General features: G+C 35.2%; 1 protein-coding gene across 1 annotated transcript in view; it reads right to left on the reverse strand.

The window, feature by feature from the left end:
• Positions 1-3,561: 3,561 nt before the first annotated feature.
• Positions 3,562-12,059, reverse strand: part of HCRTR2 (hypocretin receptor 2) — a 31,999-nt gene continuing 23,501 nt past the window's right edge. The window contains 4 exon segments of the mRNA XM_053974251.1: positions 3,562-3,755; positions 4,990-5,190; positions 6,255-6,376; positions 7,753-7,973. Of these exon segments, the coding sequence (XP_053830226.1) occupies positions 3,562-3,755; positions 4,990-5,190; positions 6,255-6,376; positions 7,753-7,973 (738 nt within the window).

Genomic DNA, 12,059 nt, shown 5'->3' on the forward strand with positions numbered 1-12,059 from the left:
AGTGAGGGCTGACTTAAAGTAATGTTTGCTGCATTCTCCATTGTATAAAACATTCTCCAGGTTAATAACACATACCAATTTTACTAATATCAGAGAATGAGATGGTTCTCTCTATGTAGTCCAGCAGAAAAGGAAAAACATAGTGTTTTGGAGGTGGAGACGGAGATATTATCTTGCATTCATAGTGACTGCAAGGCACAAGCTTATCACTACAGTGACAACAGTAAAGGAGAAACAGGTCAGGATATCAGACCTTCAAGACTGTGAAATATGTTGAGAGACAAAGCACCAGAATGATGGTGGCACAACAACTTATATCTGCAGGAACAAATATGCTGTGATTTAAACCCTATGTTTAATGCTGCTGTGGACAAGCAGAAACAATGGCATGAGAAGTCAGTTTCTCCATTTCTCTCCATTTCCATAGTGGAAATATTAGAATAACAAAGCAGCTAGAGGTAACAAAACCCAATTAAGGCTCAGCTTTTAGATAACATTCAGTATTCATATGCTGGATAAGAAATGTTCATTCATTATATCCTCTCTTCTCACAGCTATTTCTATCTCCATTGCTGGCTATTGCTCACTATTGGGTTTATTTCTCCCAGTGATTATTTTAATTAAAAAACATATTTCTTGAATTTTGTAAAACTAAAGAAATAAAAGCATAAGAATATGTTCATCAAAAATATTTATTTTTGAATGAAAAATATTTTCATAAAAATAACCAGATATTTATCTTGATAACCATATTTCACCAATATTTAGCTTGATAACCACAGTCTATGGCAAAAACTAGTTAATACTCTCTAGCTAGCCTTGGAGTTTCAAATCTGATATAACATCTGATTGTATAATTTGTGTCTGAAAGATATGCTGCTTACTCAATAGAAATTGTCCAGAGAAAACCCAGAATCATTTTCTAATGAATGTCTCATATTTTATTTATCTTCTCCACACAAAAAGTACTGCTAAGTTAAAGTTGTGGTTAAAAGAAATTCCTAGAAATGTTGGAACATTTTAATTCTGGAGATCTAGGTGAAAATAAGAAAAGATAAAAAAAGAACCAAAGATATGCTTTCTCTTAGACAAAATTAAGGCCAGAACCTCCCTTTCTAACATGGCACAGAACACCTCCAAAAACTGCCATTGACCTTTAGTGATGTTCTTGCCTCAGAACTACCTCAGCTAATGCAATTTATCCCCCTGGCATTAAGGTAGCAGCAAAAAGAATACAAATTGTGTCAGCAGGTGATATTCACCCCCTCTTTAGAAAGATGTTAATTAGGATTTTTCCTTGAGCATCACTAACATCAATATTTTAGTTCTTTGCTGGCCCAGGTTAGGGGTATTGTACCCTTTTTATCTCTGTTCATCTCACAGGGATCTGGGCAGCACACCTGACAAGACATAAAAATTTTGCTGGTCTTCCACAGTGACCCATGACCTTCTATGCTTCAAAAGTATCCCCTCATACTCCCCTCATGCTCTCCAAGTTTTCTTAAATAACATTGCTTTCTATATTCTTTCTCTTTCTTCAAGGAAACGTTAAAAATACATTTTCTGAAATAAAAATATAGCTTTGCCAAATTTGGGCATAGTAGACATTTTTCAACCATGGGCTGAGATATTTTTCTGTCTCAAACAAATGATAACTGATAATTATTTTTCAGCTGGGTTGTTATACTAGTCTTTAACTTTTTGACTATTTATCTACTTACAGCTAAACAAAAGAAAAAATTAAATGACTTTCAAAATTCCATTTTCCCATATCTGTAATGTTTTAATTCAGCAGCTGTTTGTTCAATCATTTCAAATTATATAGAAAAAATACATATCTTGTTCAACACTCTCTAACAATTCTGCATTTTCCATGGTTGAAAAGTAAAAATAGCCTTCTCATGGTAAAGGAATTGCAACATCTATGAAATCAAATCCTGCTGTGCTTTCCACAGTTATTTGAGTTTTATTTTCTTAGAAAAAGAAAGCAAAATAATTTCTTAAAATAACATTGACATAATATCTATACTTAAAAATGAAGCTTACACATAGGAATATTGAAATTCCTATTATTTTATTTGATATTTAAACATACTGTCCATTTAGAGATTTTTCTTTATTCTTGTATAATTAAAAAAAGAGTATTCTCCTCTCTTCTGTTCTCTTTAAATAGAAAACTTTAATATACAAATGAATGCAAATCCCTTTCTCTCATTTAACACCAATGTAAACTAGGAGGAATTGCAACAATGTCAAGTAAAACAGCTGTTGGGGAAGGTTAAAGCATAAAGTGATTGAGGACTTCATAAAACTATAGTTGCCATGATACATTGCATGACATTAGGATAAAGAAAAAACTAGAAAAAATATTTACAAAAGATAATCAAATAACACCTAGTTGATTAATAATTGGCTTTATAGAAACATTTGAATACATGAAACTGTCTTCTTTCTATGCTAAATCCTTTTTAATGAAAAAAGTCCTCCCTCTCATATTACTTATTCTTTTGAAAAATCTGTACTGAAATGCAAGAATAGTGCCACAGGGAAATTGTATCTCAGGTTCTGATAATTAGCCTTTTTCTAACCAATAGACAACATTCTTCTAGAAGACTAAGTCTCCACTGATGCACCATGTTCATCCTTTAAGGAGAAAAAGACAATACATAATAAGAAGCACTAGGTCAGAGAGATTTTCCCATGAATAGGTACATAGATTTGTAAATTGATTGTATCTTTAGTATTAAATGGCAGTTGAGAGAGAAGTCATGAAAACAAAAGACAACTAATGTTTCCTAAAGATTTTCAGAGATCTTCTGGAGCAACACTTACACATTCCAGACTAAAATGAGCTACCAAAGTAGAAATGTCCAGTCCTTCAGAGGTGCTGACACTTGTTATTCCTATTGGCCTGAGTAGGAAATTTGAGCCTATAGCACCTTTAAGCATCACATAAGTTTTCTTTAAATGGTTACTTTTTAGGCACCCGAATCTGGAAAAAAAAATGCTGTTTAATTGTAATCTAATGAACACGTATGACTTTCAGCACTTTGGATTCACATCTTAGAAGTTGGTCTGTACTTAGATTTGGACTCTCTCCAAATCAATCTGAAGTGAAAGTTCCATAATAAACATAGAACTTACTACAAGTGGATTTGCAGAAAAAGAAGTGCAAAGTAATGCCAGAATATCACTAGTGCATAAGTAAGCATTCCTTGTACATGAGTCACTCATGTATAGAAAGAGGATATAAATAAATGATGTTTGAGCCTTCTTTCAAATACTTAGATTTCTTTATATGATACATTTTTGAACGTTTCACAGCATCTAAAATATATAAAAATAAATATCTACAATATTTACAAAGTATGATATAGTCCAATCTTTAAAAATAATTGTAAAGACATGTTCTTTAGCTCATACTGAGGTAAGTAGGTTTCTGTAAGACTGAGAAGAAAGAGGATAGGCAGTTACTTTGAAGGAACCCCTTTGTCCAGTTGTAGTCTGTATCACAGCTAAAAGCATGTGACACTCTGGCAGTTGTAGTGTATTGAGCCAAAGTCATCCTTGCTGTAACTCCATTGAAGTAAGTTTAGTTATGCTAGGGACAAATTTATCCCACTCTGCATTCTCTGGTTTGACAGTGTCTTCTGTAGAAACCCTCATGGCTTCATCTATATTTGAAGTCACATTCATCCCAGGTATGTGGAGATGCAGTTCTGCTGACTTCAATGGGCTGAGCATAGCTGGAATATCTGTAGATAGAATAAAGATTTTAAGATCATTTTACTGCTTGTATCAGGTGGCTGGCTAACTGACTCTCTGATTATCTCTCTCTCTGAACACTGTGCAGGTGATAATCTATTAATAAAATGGTCTTCCAGAGAATGTTTCAAATTGCATCTGTAAATTTTAAGTGAAAGCTTCTTGACTGAAAACTAAGGGCATTTCTGATGCATAAATCTTGATTTTGTTTGTTTACTTTTCAACATTTTCACGTGTTCTACTACTTATTAATATGCACTACTTAGTAAATTGCCCTGTGGTTCCTTATCCAGATGCCTTTCTGACCAGCAGAGCACCACAACATCCTGTTTACAAGTCTGTCATGGAATCATTGATCGTTTGGGTTTGAAGAGAAGTTTAGAGACCATCTAGTCTAACTCGTCTGCCATGAGCAGAGGACAGAGAGAAGAGAATGATGATAAATGAGAAATAAAGGGTAAAACATTACAGCCACATTGTCATATGGGTCCCATATTTGTAACTTTGCTTGTGCCATACATAAAGGAATGGCAATACTACTGAATTCAGTGAAAAACCCCATTCCTTCCACATTAAGCAAAAAGTGGCTTCCCAGCTGTTCCTGAGAATGTGCAATAGCCTATCTAACATGAGAAAGAACCGAAAATTTTGGAAAAAAAATTAATATGAATTTCTTATTTGATCAGCCTAACTCACACCAGAATGCATGCTAAGCAGGTAATTTGAAATAGTAAAGGACATTACGGTAGTTCAATCTCTACACCGATTTTGATTAAAATATTTGTTATAAAATATACCACAACTTCAGCTAATTAGATGAAAGTAGAGAATACAGCTGTTCATAAACACAGTCCAATGATAGGGAAAATAATTTTCATACTTTCAGGTATTTGTTCTTTATTTACTTAGGAGTCTAAAAGAAGTAGAAATCAAAAGAAAATATTTGTATAAAATATGACTGCTTTACTTCCTCCCTATCTGCAACATGACTTTTGAAATAAAAGTGATTAAATTTTCTTTCCACATTATATAATCAAAGTTATGGCATATTCTATAAAATATTTTTTTTAAATTTTCTTTTCTTACATTCAGTTCTTAATTTTAAACACCCTTCTCTCTTTGTGCTCAGATCCCAATATTGATGGATGCACAATTAGAATTTACTTCCATGGGATCAAAAGGCATAGGGACAAGTATACTAACAGTGGGTAATAGATGCAGTACCATTTGATGGAATTGTGTTTATGTTGGTCAATACAACGTGTTCTGAAAGTTTTGAAACGTTATCAAAATTGCTGATCTGGGTGGTCAAGGATTTCCGACTCTCTGTACTGGCACGACCTCTGTTGAACCGTTCGTCATGGTGGCTGCGAATGCCAAAGATGCAACAGGAAAATGCTGCTTTAAATTCTTCTCTAAATTTCCCTGTCAACCACAAAAATGACTCATGAAAAAATTGTACTATAAACCGCATTTCATCAAACTTTATCGATTCGGATATAAAGGAGTTATCTAAAGCAAAATTAATGTGAACCACCCAGATGCTCTTCTAATGCAGAAGCAGAAAATCACACTTTTATAATCTGGGAGAAAGACAGAAAAAAGACAAACTTTCTAAGAAGACATGTGAGGTGTGATGTGAAGACTGAATTATTCTTGGCTAGACAGAACAAACTAGAATGATTAATGAAACTACCTCATAGATAGTCTGCTGATTATTTACATATGTAACAAAAAAAAATTGAGTAAATATAGGCTTGAATCCTTACTGATATGTGAAATGAGAGAGCATCGCTAATTTGTGTTTTATCATAAAGAGATTTTAAAAGAAGATTCACAATATTTGACAGTCCCATGCTTTTGGGGCTTAGAGGATATTGTTCAGATCATTCTCATACTACACACCACAAAAAAACTGCAGTGGGCCAATAAGTAGTGAGGATCAATAGAGTTTTGCCTCCCTGTGTTTAGCTGCAAGTCCCGATTCTGCTCTCCAAGCCAAATTACACAAACTAAGACAAATCTATACTAGTAAGTGAACAGCATCCTGCCTGGTTCTTTGAAGCTGACCCTACTTGGCACCGTCTGGCCTTGCAGGTACTATTAAAGACTCACAGCCTCCAAGTCCCAATACTTGAATATAACACGCCAGGTGGGGACAGGTCCCGGACTGTGCTACCTGCCAGAGAGCATCCAGGAGTGTTTAGAGGAATGGCAATTGTTTCAGGTCAAAGTCATGCCAGGAACTTCTCTACCACATTAATATCAGAGTCAGTCACACTCTAGCACTTGGACTCAGGCCCTGGCACACTCTAGGTTACTTATTGGTAGACAGCCTGAGGGTAATGGGATACTTAAGAAACTTCTAGGAAGAGGATCTAGCTCCCACCGGAGGAGCTGAGCTGAAGTTACATGGTCATTAATTTTTGCTATGGCTCATTGCATTGAAATTATACATTAAACTTGAATTCTAGGTAACTGTAACTTACCACTGAGGAAGTTATAAATAATAGGATTGGCTGCACTGTTTGCGTATACAAGCCAGTGTGAGAATGTGAACCAGGCGTATACAGTTTCTCTGTCATCAGCATGATTAAACATCCCCAAAACCCTACAGAAAGAGAAGAGAAAACCTGAAAGACGGCAAAATTAGAATTCATTTAAAAGGATTTTACAACTTCTAGCCTGATTTTATATCTGATGACTTATTTGCAGTACCACAAAAAGGCTGATTCAGCAGTGCTCTCTTACTTGAGAGACAGAAATCCCCTCCCCAACCCTCAGCCTCCTGTCTTGGTGGTTTGGCACAACTGAGACTTTACTATGGTGAAGAGGCACAACTTTTCTGCCAAGTAACTAAAGTCATCTGGTGTCAGATAAGCCAAGGAAAGACAGGAAAAGTTGCTTTTGATGTACTCTTGTCACTGAGATTCCTGGCTCTAGGCCCACTCTCCAAGACACTCTCCAAATATCTCTGGAAATGAAAAGGCATTGAACTGGCCCCAAACCTGAGGCTACCGTAGCAGCTGCTGCCCTCCAGGGAAATCTGCATCTCCCAGACTCTGCCATTTAAATGAAAATATAATTCTGAGCTGACTCTGCTCTTGTTGAGGCAGCCTGTGTATTTCCTCTGTTTCAGGCTGTAGGTGGCCTGAAATAGTTTTCTCTCCACATTTTCTACAAAGGGACTTGAGAATGAAAAGTATTTAAATTAGGCCTTAGAGAAGGGCCAGAATTGAGTGGAATGTACTTAAACCTTGAAACTATCCCTTAAAAACTAAAATATTCCAGTAACACTCCAATTTAAAAAGCACCAATAATATGCTCATTATTTTTAGGATATTCAAATCTTCTGCTATTATTTATTGTTATTCCAGAGGGCTCATGAGGTGTAACTTTACCAAAGCCTCAGTCTTTGAGGCACTGTACAAAAACCAAGAGTGTACATAATTACATACTAAATGCACAGAGAGAAAAAGAAAAAAAAATAAAATACGGCTTCATAGGACCAATGGAAGGGTTAGCCTAAGGTCTCAAAACTGTACAGGAGTAGCTTAGGTTTGAACTCAGCATTTCACAGTCCTTGGAGCCAAGCCACAACACTGCTCTCTGCTGCTAACCTTCAGCTGCTGCTTTAGCTGCTGCACTTCCACGGGGGCATTTACAGCAAACAAGCTGTAATCCCATGTAAATGATGAGGTTTAATGAGGAGATAGGTTAGATCATTTTCATGAGGCAGATCTTGTCAATAAGAGTTCCACAATCTGGCCTCTAGTTTAAGTAGTAGGGAAGGGTTATATATATACATATATATGTTATATATAATATTTTCTTGCAATGGTATGATTATTTTCCACTTCTTTATCATGCAATAAGTAAGCTTATCCTTCAATAGTATCTGCTGAAATAAAAGGAATCTTGTAACAGAGATTTCTGGTTTTAGACAGAAAGTTTTACCAAGTGTTTATATTTTGAGATAAACTTTACCTTTTCAAGACATTGAGGATGCTAATTGGTAGGTAGCAAAGTGCAAAAACTAGAAGGACGACCATTAGCATACGTGCTGTTTTCCTTCTTGCACGAATCTGTTTTATTTCAGCTGCCACAGCACTAATCTTTGACTTTGTTGATTGTCCCAGCACTCGGGGCTGTGCTGAAGGCTGCTGAGGCTTCCATTTCTTCTGAACAACAGAAGAAGTTCCTGGGATCTAAGGCAGACAAAATAAGGGGCATTTTGAAAAACATTTTTTAAAACAAATTTTATCTGCAGGTATAACAAGAAAGATAGATACCTTGATATACACAATGTAAGTTCACATGGATAAAAAGGATTTTTAAATTAAATTATTTGATGTAGCTGCAGGAAACAAACTGAATTTCAGACACACTACAGGGAGTGCATAAAAAATTTGTTTTATACACAAATATCAACAGATGGCCTCAAATTTTCTTTACTTCCCACATACCTTGTCTTGCTTGTGTCTTCAGACTATCAAAATGACCAACCCTATTGCTGCACTTACATAGTTATAAAGTTCTCCATTAAATTATTTGTTGTGTAGCAAAGTAGTTTTTCCCATTAATATGCTGCTAATATAAGATACTAAACAGTTTTTTAATACTGGAAAACAAGGATTTAAAGCCTGCATATCTTTAAGTGCCATAAAACTTCCATACATGCAACCCAGATGACAGTGAAGTAGCTAAAGAAATATTCACAGCTGAAGTGTGGATCTCTCTGCAAAGTTCTTCTAAACTGAGGGAAATCATGGAAAAGTGCCCAAGACACAGGAAGAATTAGATTAGTCAAAGACATGTTGCAATGAGTTGCATGTAGAACCATGCTATTAAAAAAGAAAAAGTTTTTTGTTTTCTGTGCCCTCACATAAAACAAGCCAAGTAAAACAATTTTACTTCAGTTCTTTTAAATTACTTCCTGCCTGCAGTGAAATGTGAAAGACTGCAGATGTCAAGAACTTTCTTAGAGAACCCTATTACAATTACATTTATAATATTTTCAATGTCATAGAGTGTGAAAACCTTTTGGCTAGAAATACAGTTTTATTTATGTTTAGTACAATTGTGTGTAGGGTGACTAATCTCATGTGAAATATTTCAAGTTCAAAAGCATCTGAAAAGTTCACATTGTCTATTTTAACTTTTTTTTTATATAGGGCTTATCGAGACATACTGACCAGAAAATAATGAAATTTTTTGTATTTATTTAAGAAAGATAAAAGTAAACTAAAAAGCATGCACATTCAGAATAGTTCTAGAAAACCTACTATGTTGGGGTTTTGGTGGGGTTTTGTGGGGTTGGGTGGGGGGTTTTTTGTTGGTTTTTGGTTTTACTCTATTTATTTATTTGTTGGCTGGGGGATGTGATTTTGTGTGTGTGTGTGTGTGTGTGTGTGTGTGTGTGATTATCTTCAGACAAGCCCTTAGTTCAGCTTTTATGTACACCCCTAAACATGATTTACAACTATTGGAAACATTTTGGCAAACTTGCCATGTAATGAGCAGGAAATCCCTGAAGCAAAACTGGGGATAAGTTATAGCATATAGTTTTTACTAATGTATCCATGGATTTAAAACAACTTAGCCCCTTGCACTTCTACTGTGGATTCCCACTCACACAGCTGAAATCAGTAATTACCAGCTTGACAATTGCACATCAGTACTATTGCAAGGGATTTACCCTACTTGGCTGTGGGGTGTAGCAGAGAAGTGACAGAATGAGAGGAAATGGTCTCAAGTTAAGCCAGGGGAAGTTTAGATTGGATATAAGGAAAAATTTCTTCACAGGTAGGGTAGCCAAGCCTTGGAACAGGCTGCCTAGGCAAGTGGTTGAGTCACCACTCCTGGAGATATTTAAAAAATAAGTAGATGTGGCACTTAGGGACATGCTTTAGTGGTGGACTTGGCAATGTTATGGTTGTTATGGTTGAATTCAATGGTTGTTATGGTTTAATTCAATGACCTTAAGGGCCTTTTTCAAGATAAATGTTTCTATAATTCTATGATTATGTATGTACAAGTATACACAATTGGACACATGGGAGCATAATGCACATATTTGCTTGTTGGTAATTAATCAATCAGAGAGATAATTTTGAAGCATTTGTGTAATTCCAACATTTTATGAAAAGCCTATTAGCTGTGAATAAACAAGTACTAATATTTAGAGTTTTACTTTCTTATGCACCTTTTCTCTACCCCCTCAGAGAGTTATCAAGGGGCTTATAACCAAAGAAAATCTCAAATGTAGTATCAACTTGCAAAGATTGGAAGGGTATATTTCAACTACCAAAAAGAAAATGGATAAAGTTCTTAATTATTAATACAAATGTTCTTTAGTGTCAATGCATTCGGACATCAGAAAATTGAAGCATACTAGGAACTTGATATCACAAATTGTATATCAACATTTTAATCATATTCAGTTAATTCAGTTCTATTTGTACAGAAGCTGTTTTTAATCTACTTAAAATCCACACAAGAACATGGACTACTAAATTACTAATTCCTTGCTAATAATTAAAATTAATTACTCAAAATTTCTAGTATTTTTGCATGATGGTACTTGTCTTTATAAAGTTGAATCATTAATTCAAAAATCTGCTTGATTTATACAATCAGAAATTTTAAGAGCTATTACACAAAGTATGGCAACAATAACTTGCAATTCAGTCTTCTATTTTTCATCTGAAAATTTGCATGCACAACACATTGCATTTAAAAAAATAACCTTTAGAAAGAATGTAGGGCATAGAAAGCATCTACTTTTTGTTATGTTTTTTTCTATCACGTACATCTGGAAGGCTCATTGTACCTTGCAATAAGATCACTATATTTAACTGAATTTCTGATAAACAGCATGTTTTTTTTATTGAAACTGTTACCAAAGAATACATTAGAGCACTTCTATAATTTGTGCTACATGGCTGATTACAGCACACCTGCTGCACTTAGGAAAGTGCCTGATGCCTGCAGCCAAGTCACACTTGATAATAGATGTGCGCTTGTTTTAATTTCACTTAGTGCAGCCTCTTATACACAGTGCTACCATCCATGCCAGGCAGAGAGACAGCTGTAATTTGGCAGCACTGGTAGCACTAAGCCTGTAGTAGAATTTCTCTTTTTGTCACTGAAAAACAAAGGATCATTCTAACCTTGCCAGTGTGCAGAATAGGGAGAAGAAACATTGTGAAGAACAAATAGACCAGCTAAAACAACTGGGGAGTGGAGGTGGGGGGAAGCCAAAAAGAAAAAGATTGGTTTTCAATCATTCAACTTCTGCTCTGCTTCTGAGCCAGCAATTTCAACTATGTGTAGGTTAAGAACAACTGCTTTGCATTAACTTAGTTAAATTAAGAGCTTGAGGGGGTAGGCAGATTGTAAAGAAGGTATAAAAGAGAAGGCTGAAAAGGATTATGGTGATAAAGTCATTGGGTGATACAGGATAGTTTCAGCAAGGCAGAGCATATTAGAACTATGTTTAGACTGAACTTAATAACAAAACTAAGCAAGAAATCCTTTGCTCTGGAGAAGAGTCCCCTCAAACTGTAAAGGTTAAATTTTATCTCCAAGCCATCTTGTTATTTAATCTTATGAACCTAAGAAATTAAAAGCAAAAATAATAATTTAAAGCTGACAAACAGGATAAAAAGCAATTCTGGTTTAACCTAATCTGATTAGAAGTGACATATATGACTTATGGATGGTAACAAAAAGTCTTAAAGTGGATTTGGTATTTCCTGTATATGAGTTACTTGTGAGATATATATTCTGTCATTATAAGATTTAATTTTTAATTTTATCATATGTATATTCAGAAATATAAAGTCTATCTGTGATTTCTCTGATGGATCAATATGAACTGCATGAAAAATGTTCCTGATGGGCCAGGTATTATCCCCTGCCCAGGACAGCCTCAAAATTGGATGGTATCAAACATGCTGGTGAGAGAGAAGTGATTCATGCCCATATGTCAATGGAGATATGAACTAAGTTAGAGCCACTTGAGATGGAATATCTTGAATTATTTCTTCAACAGGATGAGTATTTTGTCCTTTTCAGAATGACAGGGCAGCTAGTGGTGGACTACAGCTATAGATAAATCCTGGACAAAGCAGAAGACATCAGAGAGCACCATAGACTGGTGCATGGCAAATTACAGTTCACACACACAAAATGATTTTTTAAAGATTCCTCAAGAAAATGGCATCATTTTTCGCCACCTAAATTCAAAATTTCTTTCTTTGTCTGCTTGGTTGTTTTTTTGTTTATTTAGT

Source organism: Vidua macroura, chromosome 3, assembly GCF_024509145.1.
Source record: "Vidua macroura isolate BioBank_ID:100142 chromosome 3, ASM2450914v1, whole genome shotgun sequence".
Taxonomy (NCBI): Eukaryota; Metazoa; Chordata; class Aves; order Passeriformes; family Viduidae; genus Vidua; species Vidua macroura.